The 15,735-nt window shown below is 47.4% G+C and overlaps 1 protein-coding gene across 1 annotated transcript; it reads right to left on the reverse strand.

Moving 5' to 3' along the window:
• Nucleotides 1–680: 680 nt before the first annotated feature.
• Nucleotides 681–15,279, reverse strand: LOC144951703 (G1/S-specific cyclin-E1-like). The gene is made up of 12 exons (XM_078882012.1): nt 14,947–15,279; nt 14,164–14,253; nt 12,353–12,431; nt 10,086–10,163; nt 9,455–9,609; nt 8,280–8,415; nt 7,365–7,511; nt 6,233–6,328; nt 5,097–5,231; nt 4,058–4,169; nt 1,667–1,824; nt 681–794 (listed from the first exon to the last, which is right to left on the reverse strand). Exons 2-12 carry the CDS (start codon nt 14,175–14,177, stop codon nt 696–698), a joined length of 1,209 nt encoding a protein of 402 aa, XP_078738138.1. The 5' UTR covers nt 14,178–14,253; nt 14,947–15,279; the 3' UTR covers nt 681–695.
• Between the last annotated feature and the right edge of the window lie 456 nt (nt 15,280–15,735).

Raw genomic sequence — 15,735 nt, forward strand, 5'->3', positions numbered from 1 at the left:
TTGAGGAGATGGGATGATTACGAGCCGTCCTGTCGGGGCTGGTTGAGTGAGAGCAGCTGCTGCCACCTCTAATGTGGTCACCAGCCACTGCAGTTGAGCTCGTCGCACTAACACCACCACGCAAGTTGGGTTTGTTCTCCCTCCTCCTCCGTCCTCGAATTTACTTAAAACCACAAATGCCACCATTCCCAAAAGAAGTTCAACGTATATACGTACCCCAGTCCATTGTTAAAGCCATTGACCAAAAAAAAGCTGAATTCTCAGTAAAATCGCAGGGGGAGGTAGCGGCCAGCAACATCGGCATCAGTTCAGCGTTGAGCAAAGCCTCACGGTGGCCACTTCCTCCGGCAACGCGATGAGCAACTCAGCACTTCTACTCGAGCCGCTTCGACGTGCCCCACCACCCCCCCCCGCTGCCGACTCCCCCCACCTCCCGCATCACACTTCACGCAAGCACGCAGGCCACCGTAGATGCAGCCGAGTTGGTGAGCGCAGGCCGGCCATCCCTCGACTTCTCTTTGCTGGTCTCATCCGCGGCCGTCTTGCCGGCAGCGGTTGTCATCCAGGAGCGATTCCCGAAAAAATATCCACGAGGTAGAGAACCCAAGACATCCGTGACGACACCGGAGGGTCGACGGCACTGCACGTGACTTGCCATTGTGGGCTCTCCCCCCCCATCCCCCACCCCCCCACCTTTACTTCTGCCCGCTGTGCGGTGGGGTCAGGGTGCCAGCAGGCACTGGTGACTCCTGACTCTGCCGCAGGAGCTCCGCCTGCAGGGTCTGGGCCCGGTCCTGGAGCACAGGACAGCGCCAGGGAGGGGGGGTTAAGGGTCGAACATGACACCAGGCAGAGGATGAGTGGTTGATGGGTGCGTGCGTGTATCTAAAGAGGGGTGTGGTAGTGTAGTGGTAGTGTCGTGGTTATTGTGCTACGAACCCGGCTACCCGAGTTCGATTCCTGCTCACGGCCACCACCAGTTACCATAATCTGAACCGGTCCTGGGCCTCCACGAGGTCAACTCAGCCTTAAATGAGTACCTGGTGAGGTATGTTTAAATATCACAAATAGAGATACAAAGGGGGCCAGGCATGGTGCTGGCCACCCAACTGCTCATGTGCCGTGCCAGCCTTTATAGGTGCTCCCTCAGCACTTGTCCTAACAACTTGGTAAAAGCTATACAGGGAATATTTATCTGTGTATGGTCAGATTTTGCAAGTGGCAGAACAGCGATTAGTGTTCTGCACCAGGATCTGAGTTCGACTCCCAGCCACGGCTACTAACATCAGTCGCAAATGATATCAGAATTTTGGCTGGTGGGGAGATGATCTTGAAGCTGGTAAGGGGAATGGAGATGGTGCTGGTGAGATGACCTGCTGCTGGTAAGTAGAGTTACGGATTTAAGGATAAATATTTGCATTTGTAAGGCGCTTCAATTTCTTAGCATCAGAAAGTATTTTCCATAATTGTATTTCTTTTTTTGTTGAGTTTGATGTCATTCCCCCACCCCTCCGATTAGCACTGTTGGCTACGTACGGTGTGAAAGAAGTTCAACATACATCACATATCATCTCAAACATTCCGTCACTTTGCTGCACATCTGCTCCGGGAGAGAGCGCAGTGGGGGGAGAGGGGGGGGTAAGGGTGAGGGGTGGGGGGAACTCACCAGGTTTGCCAGTGCGCTGGTGTGCGTCTGGATGTTGTGCCAGTTATCGGAGGGGATGTGCGTGAAACTGCGTGGCTGGGCCCGCCCGGCCTCGCGCACTGCCATGGCGAAGGGGACCATCCACCGCACGCACTCGCTCAGGTGCTCCCATCGTAGCCCTGCACAAACGATCAATCAACGTATTGGCGGTACAACGGTGAGCGGTAAAAAAAAAAAAGCTACATTTTCACAAAATTTATTTACCCACGATTCCCAACTGCAGTCAGAAAATCTTGTGGAGTGGTACGGTAAGAAGACAAATGTTGTTATAAGCGGTTCAACACGAAGCTCGAGTTTGTTGCCGTATAGCACCCAGCCTGATGACGATTGGCTCACTTGTACCCAAGGCCGGACGGTTCCTCGATTTATTTCCTGGATAAGTTCTTGGCGGACTGTGGCATCAAAAGATTATGGTGTCACACGTTCAAATGCGAAATCTAAGGCAACTTTTGATGGAGAGTGCAGCTCACTCGAGGGCAACAGCGACATCCTCAGACTGTTTTATGAGGACCGGTGTGTGTTATGCTACACCGGTGTTCCGCCAGCAAGTCCAAATACACAACGCAGTGCGGGGGTTGACGTAGCGTCTACACCACGGACTGCACGTCCTGATGCTCAATCAATCGATCTTGATTTTACGTGCCAATATCACGCTCAATAAAGTGGGTATCGGTGCGCATTACAGCGGATTGGCAAAGGGGGTACAGGGCAACAGAAATGAGAAAAGAAATCCATCACAGCTAACAAAGTACAAATGTGTATGTATGTTGAAATTCTTTCGCACCTTATGTAGCCAACTGTGCTAATCGGAGGATTAAATTTGCAACCGCGCCCAAAATTAAGTGCAACCATGCTCACCAAAAACCAAAAAACGGTAGATAGTAAGTAAAAATAAATAATAAGTGAAGGACAATCAATCGTAGAAGAAACAGCTGTTTTCATTTTGAAGCAAGAAAAGGAGGCACTCAGTCCTGGGCAGAGGAAGACAGGAATGTTTTGAGCCTGGAGTGGAAAGAGGGCCTGTGAATTTTAGGGTCTATGCGAGTCCATACAATACCACGGACATTTACGTGGCATCTAAATGTGACAGCTTACAAATCTCCAGGTGCTTTACGTCAATGACAATGGGAGGGGGATGGATAATCAGTATTGATATTGCAGGAGGAATCCAATGGGCTATAAAGCTCTTTGTCACAGATGTCCTGTAGGGGCGGGCCAGAACGTTACAAAAACAAACAATACAAAAACACGATAGGAGTGCAAAGCATAGGAAATGTAACTCCTTCTCGTGGAGGCAAACTGCCCAAATCACATAAAAAATATTTTACTAGGTAAAGCCCACTGAGCTTTTAGCTTCTTCAGAAGCCACCTGGCCACAAATTATAGCTCAACACAGTGGCTTATCAAGTGGAAATTTACAGCAGCTAAATAATCTAAACGCATGATTATAAATAGGGAGGAAAAGACCAGAGGATCTGGAGAAAAAATCCACGCGACCACAGGGAAAACATGCAAACTCGGAATATATACAGAAATCAGGGTCAGGATCAAAACCCCGACCTCCTGCATCCCAGGCAATGAAGAACACATCTCGCCACCGTGGCAAAGTTAAAATATTAAATGCCTTCTCAAAGAGTTTTTAGGCGAGACTTGAAGATTCCAACCAAACGGAACTCCGTGACAGCCCTCGGCATAGTTCAGGTGCCACTGAAGCCAAGGCCCGATCGTCCATGCACTTGGGCTTCGTTCTGGGGATGCAGAGAAGATCTAAGTCTGTCGATCTCAGTCTGCCGTTCTTGTTGGAACGTGGGGGGCACAGCAACTCCCGGATACACGGAGATGCGAGATCATTCAGGGCCTTTAATGTGAAGGAGGACCTTGAATTCAATACGGACTTTAACCGGCAGCTCTTCACTTTTTTGTAATGTTTTTTCAAATTTTTAAATGTTTTCACCTTTTGCTACACACATGCAGAAAATGACTTAAGGATGTTCAAATATAAGTGTTTGTTTTTACTGAAAAAATGCTTTTTAAAGTTATGTTAAGTTACAATACATTTCTTAGGGTTATTTTAATTTATTTTCAAGTAAATTTTGGTATTAGTATGCACTGGGTTTCCAGGAACGGAACCCCAATTTAAAACATGCGCCCATGGGAAATAAGGGTTTGACTTACAACGGCTCGACTTGCGACCGTTGTCCAGGAACCAATTAGGTCGTAGGTGCTGGGGTCGCCTGTATATAAGCAGTCAAATGCAGAAAAAAAAAGGTCTTGAGGCAGGCATTGAACAGGGACAGGGAGTCTACGGGAAGGGAATTCCTCACAAGGGGAAGCACCATGACCCACACTTACCCGAGACTCTGTACACGAGCTCCAGGGAGGTGAAGTGGTAGAGGGCGGAGGCGGCGATGGTGCTGTATGTGAAATCCAGGCAACCCATGTCCAGCACGCACAGGTCCAGCAGCTGTAGTGGACGGATACACGCACGGAAATGTAATAATGAGTACTTAAACTTAAAAAAAAATATTTTACCAGGTGAGGCCCACTTAGCTACATAGCTCTTTATCAGAAGCAACCTGGTCACAAATGATAGCATAACGAAGTGGCTTATGTGAACATTGTTTAGCAGTCAAATTCTCTACACATGTTTATAAATGTGGAGGTAAAAATAAGAGGACCCGGTGAAGTCACACGTGACCACGGGGGGGGAACACGCAAACGCCAAATATACAGGCGCAAGGTCAAGATCGAACCCACAAACTCCTGTATACCAGGCGAGTTAGTTTCTTAGACCTTGCCAGCACCCCGGCGGTTACTGGTAGATATTGCACATCGGTAGAAGGGATGAAAGGCCACTGGTCGAGACGAACGATGGAGAAGAAAACATGTCTGATGATGTTGGAGAATGAGATGAAATCGGCTGGTGTGCTAGTACTAGCGGGATTGTTACACCGCAGGACCGTGAGATATGGCGACAGCTAGGAGAGGGGCCTTCATTGAGCAGAGGACAGACCATGCAGGACCACTGCAACTGGTCAGATGTATTTACAAATGGCGTCCGTGTACAGGGTAGAAACCCAAGAATTGTGCCCCAATGAACACTGCACCGTTGTTTTGTGGGGCAGCCCACAATTAAAATTTGCAAAGCCAAAACAACCTGAACATCAAGCTGGCAATAGCAATCTCTTAATTCTAGGAGCAGGAATTAATCCAAGTTAAGTAAAAACCCAAATTTGATGACTAGGCTGAGAGCCACCAGTTCACGACACCGAAGAACTTGCTTCAAGTCACAGGCGACCGCTGAACCCCAGATTCAAGCCCGGGCCTCTAAACAGAGCTCAGCGCTGTGACCTCAAGCACGCGTCACGGCGAGAGTGTTGCGCGCTCTCACCTGGGAGATCTGCAGGAAGGTGTCCTGGCTGTATTGCGGGAGCAACATTTGGGAAGTATTCTTGAGGCAGGCGATCTGCAGGTACAGGCCGAGCCAGGAGATGATGCTCACGGGGCACAGGGCCCACTTGAGCGACTGCGAGGGGGACACGCACGCGCCGCAGCCAGGTAATCACACGTCTGTCTACGTGCTCGATATATACGCGCGGTGTTCATACTATAACGCGTTTGCGATATAGCGTGGTTCTTCCATTCAGGAACACTTCGCACGTGTCTGTTATAACACGAAAGGCATACCCTTTTATAAAACGGAACGCGCTCCGTCATAACGCGGAACGCGCATCGTTATAATGCGGAACGTGCACCGTCATCACGAGGCTTCTGAGCGGTCGACGTCAAACTACTTTCTTGTGCTGCGTGGCTGAGCGGTACAGTGATAGAGTACACGGAATGATATAATAACACGGCAGCATACCCGCAGTTATTTTCCCTGCCATCTCACTGCGTGTGCATAGTACATCATATCTTGCCAAACTTTATTATTACATTATTTTGGGGGAAATTGTTTTCGCTTTACGCCTCTTTCGCTTAACGTGGAATTCTTCAGGAATGCATCTACCACTTACTACCAAAATGTAATCCCGAGTGTGCTATTTATATCATGTCACAAGTTGAATAATCTATGCGTAACTCTCGCAAAGCATTGCAACAACCCTCCGCAATTCCTTCAAGTGACCTCTAGTGTCTGCAAGTACTTTGAGACTCGCTCTGCTACCGAGAGTGAAATTAATCGCATGACAGATTAATATATATTTTAATAATCTCAGAAAATGAGAGCTACTTTGCTGTGAAGTCAACAGTGGTTGTCCTGGAGAGTTTAGTGTGGTGTCCTTCCTCGTACCTCCGATTAGCACGGTTGGCTACGTATGGTATGAAAAAATTTCAACACACAGGGCTATAAATGGGAAATTACCCTTCCCCAATGCAATTTTTTTACAGGAAAATCACTTTGACTTTTAAAATTCTATTTTAGCACTTTAACCACCCTGGGCGCAATTGCGAGCACATAGCATCATCACAGACGCTCATGAGGGACTGAGGTCATGTAAGCCAGAATGTGGAGCATGGTCTCAATACCTGCAGCATGTTGAGTTCCATGACGACGATGTCCTCCTCCGTACAAGCTCCGTCCGTCACGTAGGCAAATTCCGTCAGCTTGGGCGGGTAGATCTCCTGCAGTCACGTATGTATGTACATATGTATGTTGAACTTCGTGAGCACCGTACATAGCCAACCGTACTAATCGGACACCACAAGGGACGTCGCTAACAAAGGCAGCGATCCGCCCCCACCCCCACGTAGCCTGTACAAGACCGCTGGAGCAAGTGCTGTTCGCCATCATCATGGTTATCAAATACTGGGTGGTCCAGATGTCTTGTGACCCCCCAATTAATTGACCCAAATTAGTTTTTTTCCTTTTCATATCTGTTTTAAATAAACCCGCCTTAAAAAATATTAAGTTTTAGAGAATTAAATGGGGGTCCCAAGACATCTGGACCACCCTGTATATTGTGTGGGCGATCTGAAGAATCATATCTCGTCCGAGCCGACACCAAAGCACAAATTCGGACGAGGTTGGAATACTCTTGCCAAGCACCCAGCTCCTACTTCACTGTATTTTATAGAATTCAACGTAACACAGTCTGGATGACTACCGACTGATTCACGCCAAGTCACTCGCTCACCAGCAGCCAGTCTCCCACCTTATCACTCTTCTATTGCTACTGCTACCATGGCTATTGTTCCTGTACACTTCACTCGTTGACCCCCCCCCATACTGAGGACTAAGAGTTAACCGAGTACAGTGTTCACCCACCATAATGCAGGTCACCACAACTTACTCGTTCAGCCACCATAATGAAGGTCACAACAACACCACACTAAATGATTCCTCCACCCATGTTGAACACGGTCTACCAGCAACGGTTTCATCTCATCCATGCTGTGTTGAACCATCACACTGCAGCTCACAACACCACGTTCCATTACTTCCACAGCATTGCTAGACTTTGGAATTCCCTCCCATCATCACGATTCCCAAGCTCTTATAGTCTTGCTAAAATTAAATAAACGTTTTAACTCTTAATTATTGCAACTTTGATTATCCTATTTGTCGCTGGAAGTTCAGACATTTTGTTCGGGCCTTTAGGGCCTGTGCTCGGCAAATGGTGTTAAAAACAAACAAAACTATTTGGATAAAAATACGCACCTCCGTCTTGGCTGCGATGAAGAGTGCGGTGATGCCGATGAGCTGCAACTGAGACTTGCAGACATCCGTCTGGGTCGCAAGGAACCTGTCGAAGTAATCCAGCGCCAGGTACAAGGTCTCCCGGTGCAGGCGGTACACCTCGCACACCTGGGGGGGACGGGTGGAGGAACGCAGGGCAATGAGCGGTTCGCGCAGTGTTCTTGACTAAATTTCAGAGGGGGGCCGCTTTCGCCGATAGGACATCATCAGTGTGAGGGCCGCCACACGTTTGAAACCATTGGGGTTGACAGCAGCATGATGGGGGGCATCTGGGGCCGCACTAAAGGCCACCATGGGCCGCGCTCGGGGCCTTTGCAAAGAAGAACACTGGTCTAGGGTCAACCCGAGTTCACTCCCAAGATCTCACGGGGATGGGGCACATCACGGATGATTCGGTCGCAGGTTCCATCCTATGTACGAGGTTCACCTTTTCCCCATCAGCCCTCCACGACCCGTGGCCACGTGGTGGCGACAATGGCGACTTCTGAAGCAGATCAGTGCTGGATACAGCAGTCACATTTGCATTGTAACTTAACCTGTGTAATATCAATAGTTAAATATAAAAACAATGTGCCATTTTATCGAGAAACTGTGTTGCCTTGGTGTGGCCTGGGACTGTTTTGTTGTTGTTTTTGCTGTCTTTCCCAATCTTTATAAATTGGGACTTTTATAATGAGTGTATTTATTATTTATTTCTATTTAGTGACTAGCTTACCGTGTTCTCTATTTTGTACTCCTATTGTGTTTTTGTATCGTTTGCCATTGTAACTTGCTGACCAGCCCAATCCTGGACATCTTTGAAAAAAGAGCTTCAGAGTTCATCGGATTCCACCCCCCGACCAAAATAAAGATTTCGATTCCGATGATTCCCCTCACCTCCATGAGCCAGTCGAGCAGCACGGCGCGCATCCTGGCCGTCAGGGCCGGGTGGCGGTCAAGGAAGTGGCGGTCCCGCTCGTGCGACTGCTCCTTCTGCAGCAGGTTCGACCACACCTCCTCGGGGCAGGCCCAGCTGCAATGCAACGGCGCCACCGTAGCAGCCAACGGTTAGTGCAAGCGAGTACTGGGGTGCCGCGGTGGCGAGATGTTAACTACCTCGCCTCGTACACAGATGCTTCGTGGGTTTGATCCTGACGCTGACAATGCCTGCATATTTGGAGTTTGCATGTTCTCCCTATCCGTGGTCGCGTGGATTTTTCTCCAGGTACTCCGGTTTTTCCCTCCAAATTTAGAAACAACATGCGTTTAGAATATATGGCTGCTGAACATTTCCACATAAGCCAATTCGTTGAGCTATCACTTATGGCTAGGTCACTTCGAAAAAATAACTTAATATTAAAACTAAAACTATTTTTATTTTACCAGGTATGGTATATCTATTTTTCAGGAGAATGTATGTTGGACTCATTTCGCGACATACATAGCCAACCATGCTCATGAAAAGCGACCTAGCCACAACTGATAGTTCAACAAAGTGGCTTATCATGTGGACATTTTTAGCAGCGAAATACTCTAAACACATGTTTTGTCAAGAATCATAAACCATCATGAGAACTCCGGTCAATCCACACAGCTGCTTTTGGATAGCCATCGAACAAAGACGGTCACTGCATCGCACGCTTTCAGATGCGCTTCTGCGGCCATCTGGAACGCTCTTCCTTCTGATGTTAGGAAGCCACTGAAGCTATGAACTTTTAAATAATCTATATTGAAAAACATTTCTTTCCAACTGTTTTTCGTGTTTGTTGTCCTTCCTTCGTGCCTCAGATTAGCACTGTTGGCTACGTACGGTGCAAAAGAAGTTCAACATACATGTTTCTAAATGCGGAAGGAAAAACCGGAGGACCCGGAGAAAATTTCACGTGACCACGGGGAGAACATGCAAACACCAAATATACAGCATGCATCAGGGTCGGGATCGAACCCACGAGCTCCTGTATACCAGTCGAGATAATCAACATCTCGCCCATTCTTGCTTTTTTTGGGATCAATATAAAAAAATCAGAGACATCCATTATATATATACATATATTCGCCAATGTTTTCAGTACCCGAGCACTGGCAGTGGCGAGGGTCGGTCTGGGAGCAGGCCAACGCTGGTGCAGCGGCTCTTGGAGAAATGCGGAAGGTCACGTGGCTCCTTGTCTGGCGTCACCAACGATTCGACGTCGCGTAGCTCCAACACCTGCTCGTCCAGCCGGCCAAGCTACGCGGCAAAACATGCGGCACAACCAAACCACATCAGTGCCCGTGCTCTGCTGCCGATGCCACCCTTAAGCGAAAACGGATTCTTGCAGATAACCTCGCACGGTATTGTTCCCTCCTCGCGAGGATAAGTTAAAAATCAGAATTAAATATTTGCACCGTTTTCCCAGTAACTCAACAACCGCTGCAGTTGAGCCCGTGGGTGAGCGAGCGAACGAGGCCCGTTACATCTCCTCGTCACAAACTCCAAGCCACGACAAGACGCCTCGTGATGTCAGGAGCAAAATAATCTAAATAACTTTAATGCATGTTTCTAAATGTGGAGGGAACAACCGAAGGATCTGGAGAAAAAAATCCACGCGACCACGGGGAGAACATGCAAACTCCAAATATACAGGCATCGGGGTCAAGATCGAACCCCCGTTCGCCTGCATCCGAGGTGAGGAAGATAACATCACCACCGCGTCAGTTGCCCACCTTAATCTCATGCAGATGCTTCCGATTGGTGCGTTGGTGGGGTGAGCGCACGTACACAGGAGGCACATCTTCATATTCCTGGACAGGAGACAAGGAACACATGAAACAAAGACCCAGTGAGAAAGAGGACATTATGTACGTATGTTGAACTTCTTTCGTACCGTACGTAGCCAACCGCACTAATCGAAGGTTCAGAGGAAAGACAACAAATTAAACACAAAAAACCATGAGAAAGAAATTAGTTTTCTAAGAAATGTATTTTTACATATACTAGGCAAAGGTGCAGTCCTGCAATTGCATTCTAATGCCGCTGCTTTGTAGTTTGCCTCCACGAGAAGGGGTTACCTTTCCTATACTTTGCACTCCTATCAGGTTTTTGTATTGTTTGTTGTTGTAACATTCTGACCCGACCCTACAGGACATCTGTGACAAAGAGCTTCATAGCTCATCGAATTTTTCTATTCCACAAGATTCTGATTGTATTCTGGAGTACAGCAAACTCTTGCCCATCGTGGCGGTTACGTTCCAGAAAATAGCCGCAATTGGCAAATCCGCAAACTCAAGTTATATGGGAAAACTAGGGTTTGGTTCATAATTCGTAATACGACACGTTCTTCTTTTGTTTTAAGTTACCCTACATCAACCCTAAAGTTAAAACAGGAACTATTTTGATTGTAAAATATGGTTCATATTTTCTCGTGTTAAATAACTTGTGCGGTAAAAGTATAACATGAAAAAATATATATGTACTGTACAATACTGTACACATATCCGTGTACAGTACTGTAAATTGCAGGAACAAAAATGGTGTGGCTGCACCTCACTGGGGACTGGGAACACCGCATGACCTGGGACCCACGATGGGTCGCATGGGAGACGAGATGGAGACAAAATGGCGCGTGTGTTCTTCCGTAACAGCAGCATCATCGCGAGCAGTACAGTTGCGATGCGTGCCGGAATCTCGCGGTAAACCGCGAATGGGCTAGACACACAGGGCACGATTTGCGAACTGTACCTAAATAATTTGGTGCAAAACTGTGATGGCTAAACCCACAAGAGGAAATGTATGTATGTCGACCTTCTTTCACACCGTACGTACCCAACCGTACTAATCGGAGGTGCAGGGGAAGGACAAACTAAATACAAAAAGCAGATCGAAATAAATTAGTTTTCAATCTAGATTTAAAAGTGCATACATAGCTGCAGTAGCTTCCTAATATCAGAAGGAAGAGCATTCCAGGAGGCCACATCACCACTATCACCACCATCAACGTCAACTTCCCCCACTTCCTCATCATGCAGGTACCTCAAAATCACCACCATGAACATCACCACCACCAAGTGAGGGAAGAACAACACACTACATAAAGAGCTTGCCAATCAATGGTCTTCTCATTCTGCCACAATTTTCCTAATTTCTGTATCCAAACCTTTATATTGCTGAGGACAAGCGCCATGTCGCAAAGCGCTCCATGCATACGCGAGACAGTCGTGGTGCCTGTTGCCTGCACGCACGCTGCACCATAACCCAAGGTGGTACCGTAGTAACGCAGCACAGGGACTTTAAACGATGGAAGGAGAAGCTGCCTAGTCACTCGGGGGTGGGGGGAGGAGGAAATGGTTTTCTGTATTTGGTCTACGCTTCCAGGTTGGCCAGACATCTTTGGAGAGTGTTCGGAGGAGATACTTCAACCCACCACACTCCAATCTATCAATCGACTCTGGTATACCCATTTATACTGGCAGTTAAGACAGAATCGGGGAATAATAAGAATTGTTGTCCATCATTTCAACTGGCACGCTGAGAAATGTGTTTACCTTGCCTATAAATTGCACTCCTAAAGTTCTGACCTACTCCTGCTGGACATCTGTAAAAAAGAGCTTCAGAACTCTTCGGATTCCTCCAGTATAGATATTTTGATTCAGCCAGTGTGTTAACTATTACATTGGCACAGTATCCAGTTACCAGGGCACGATGAATATTCACACGGTGGGCACGAGTGACATGACCGTGAAAACGAGGTCTCTCTACCAGTATGTGGTGGGTATAACGGAGACTCAGTCGAGCTCTGGAGGCAACACGTTTATTAACATTAACACAGAAGGGGTGACGGCCCCTTCACCCGGGTTAGCTACGGTCCTGGCAGTACGTCACATGGCGAGCCTTGGCCAGGTAAGCCCCGCAGACGGCGACATGCGACGATGTCGCTACAAGAACACCAGCTTGGAAGAAACCCCTTGCAAGACATTCACTGGCTTCCACTTACCTGGCACTTTCTCTTCCTCGTCCGCAGTACAAATGAGCCATTCTCATCGCTTCTCTCCCTCTTGGTCACCAGCCGACTGCTGCTTGGACAAAATGAAACAAACGACAATCACAGCAAAGTGTGAAAAGTTACAAGAAATCAAGCGATAATATAAAACATTAAAAGTACAAAAAAAAATATTTAACCAAGTATAGCCCACTGAGGCTTATCGTGTGGAAATGTATAGCGGCCAAACACTCTAAAACATATATTGAAGCCAAACATATGTTGATCCTAAATGTGGAGGGGAAAACCAGAGGACCCGGAGAAAGGTCCACGCGACCACAGAGAAATACTATGAAAACTCGAAATATACAGCGAGCTAGTTAACATCTCGTCACATCGGCGCTCTAGAAATGGAATGCGTCAAGAGAGCATCTCCCAAGGATATGGAGCAACGAAATCGGTTAATGTGCAGATGGTTGGTGGATCGTTACATCGTCGGATTGGAGGGGTTGGTGGCCGTTTTGGGGAACCTTTATCTAACAGCGGATTGAACATGGGTGATGATTGTATTCTCAAAATCGGATGGTGTAAGATGAAATGGGGAAGTCAATCGTGGTCCAGCCAACTTCATTGCGGTACCAAAATAACTTTACTCCCATCTCTGACCACCGCCATCATTTAGTCCAAACAAGCAGCGGGTCTAAAACATTAAAATGGTTTGAATAAAACAAACAAATATTTAACATTTGGAAAAACCGAGATTAAATAAAATTAGAGTTCAAACGTTGTACAGCCGAACTTTATAAACATTGTTAGTCCATCTCATCACCACGACCACCCCTCCATCCACCACATTAACTCTGAACAGCAGCCTGTTATAAACAGTGAGAAAATAAATACATTATTTAAGAGTATTAATAAGCGAGGCTAAATGTACCTAAAATCTAAATATGGTCCCGCCAATTTCAAATGAAACAATTACTCGACTTTCGTGACAGCAGGAATTCATATTCTGTGGGTCTTGCGGTAAAGTCACGTAGGTAAGTTCAAATAAAATAACCGAAAGACCCAAAGAATATGAAACAATTACTCCATCTCATACAATCCACACCACCACGTCTTACTCCACAATTCATTACCAACGTTTAAACTGCAGAAATGTGTAAAAAAAATTGCCAAATAAAAACGATTGCTTGCAAAGTTGAAAGGCGCGAGTTTAAAATAAATCAGCAAAAAAACGTGGTCCCGCCGATGTTATGCAATTAGTCCATCCCACACAACCACTTCCTCTATCCTCACCACTCATCGGCCATTCCCTCAACAGGAGGCAACCAATAACGTAAAAAAATCGAAAGATTAACAAATTAAATATGAAGCAAAATACGCGATCCCGCCGAATTTCATGGGGTCCATCTCACCCATCACAACCAAAACAAAGATCCCCCCGTACAGCCTGCAAAAGACTGTTGAGGCAAGTGTTGTTATCGAACAGCACCTATTAAGGCCGGCATGGCACACGAGTGGCTGGGTGACCAGCAACACGCCCGACCGCCTTTGTCTCCCCAGGTACTCATTTGAGGCCCAGGACCGGATCAGATAATCGTCACTGTTGTTGGCCGTGAGCGGGAATCGAACTCGGGAAGCAGGGTTGGTGGTAGCGCAGCGCGCTTAACCGATGCTCTACCGCTCCCCACACCCATCACAACCACCACCACCATCATCATCATCACAACCACCACCACAACCACCATCATCACAACCACCACCACCATCATCACAACCACCACCATCATTATCATCACCACAACCACCACCGTCCATCTCACCTCCTCCTGAGCATCTTCTTCGCGGCAGAATCCAGCTCAAGCAGCTTTTGTCGCGGCGAAGTTGATTTGGGCTTTTGGTATTGTTTTAACCTGAGACACAACCCACATCAACAACAAAAGAAGAGCAAACTAAGGGGCTGAATTTAACTTCGCCAAATTCCAGAGAAACCTTTCGGCCAGCGCCGAGTTGGCGACTCCCGCTCAAACTGCGGGCGCGGAAAATAAAACCGCGCGCAATCCGCTCTCGAACCCCCCTCGCACCTTAGCGACACTCACACACGCGGAAAGGAACTCGCAGATCTACGATCCCCATCCCCTCTCGGTGAGTGCTCGTGTAAATTAATAGAGGCAAGAGCTTCATCGTGATGAGGATACTCCTCCTCGCAAGTCGTCATTGAAACGAATGGCGGGACGGGGCTAACACGCACGGCGCATTGCCCTCACACGGCTATAACAAGCACGTCGTATACATCACACATTAATCAGCTCTTAACTAATTACGACGATCCATGCTCACCAATTAAGCACAGGAATGGCTGATTTAACGGCGAATTAGTCACGAGCCGAGATGTCTATTGTGCTTACTGCAGCTACTCCGGTCTACTCTAAATGACCAAGCGCACAACATCGGCGAAGTACGACCCCCACGCTTCTTGAAGAAAATCAGCCTCACCCCAAATCGTTAATAAAGTAGCTCCCACTGATTAACCCAATCAAGTCACCACAAAGACAAACATCCCGCACACACAACACACGAGCGAGCGACTCGCCAGCGATGACTACCTCTCTGAGGCGGGCTCCTTGCCCTGGAAACTAACAAAAAGCCGAGCTCGGGGGGAAGGCGACGAAGCCGTTCACGTTCAGCCTGGCGGGTTAATCGTCGGCTTCGATCGCTGCTGCTGCTGCTTGCGAGGCGTTGTAGAGGCGTTGTAGTGAAGGAACAGGAGGAACAGGAGGAGGTGTTGGTGGTGGTGGCCGCTGCGCTCGACTCCCTCCTTCTGTTTCCCGCCAGCACCGCGCGCGCGTTCGAACGCCGCGCAGCGGTGACGTCACGTCCGCGCGGGGCCTCATTAACATATATTAACATACATTAACACACATTAACAGTCATTAACATAAACCACATTTGCGCGCGACTCGTTTGCTTGACAATATAGGAAGATTTAAATAATAAAGGTGTTTTTTTTTGTAAACCTCCTCCCCCCCCCTTAATTGTGGATAATATAAACAAACCTTTATTACGGATAATATTGGTGGCGAAAGCCCACGTGATAAGAATTTGTATTAATACTGGAGGAATCCGATGACCTATAAAGCTCTTTTTCACAGCTGCCCAGTAGGGGCGGGTCAGAACATCGCAACAACAAACAGAACAAACACACGAAAGGAGTGCAAAGTATAGGAAAGGAAAGGTTTAACACGTGGGCTTTCGCGACCAAGATGTATTACCGAAGCTACCAACAGAATGTGTGTACAGGATTAACTGCACGCGTGGTGAATGTTACGTTGGGCAAACAGGACGAATGATCAGCACGAAACTAAAAGAACATCAGAGAAATATTAAATTCTCCC

Source organism: Lampetra fluviatilis, chromosome 63, assembly GCF_964198595.1.
Source record: "Lampetra fluviatilis chromosome 63, kcLamFluv1.1, whole genome shotgun sequence".
Taxonomy (NCBI): domain Eukaryota; kingdom Metazoa; phylum Chordata; class Hyperoartia; order Petromyzontiformes; family Petromyzontidae; genus Lampetra; species Lampetra fluviatilis.

What these genes read in the sequence shown, in the direction of transcription:
- LOC144951703 (XM_078882012.1), bottom strand. An exon ending in CGAGGAAGAGAAAGTGCCAG is followed by an intron (nt 10,164 to 12,352) that starts GTAAGTGGAAGC and finishes TCTCCTGTCCAG; the next exon opens with GAATATGAAGATGTGCCTCC. An exon ending in TGCTCGACTGGCTCATGGAG is followed by an intron (nt 7,512 to 8,279) that starts GTGAGGGGAATC and finishes CGTCCCCCCCAG; the next exon opens with GTGTGCGAGGTGTACCGCCT.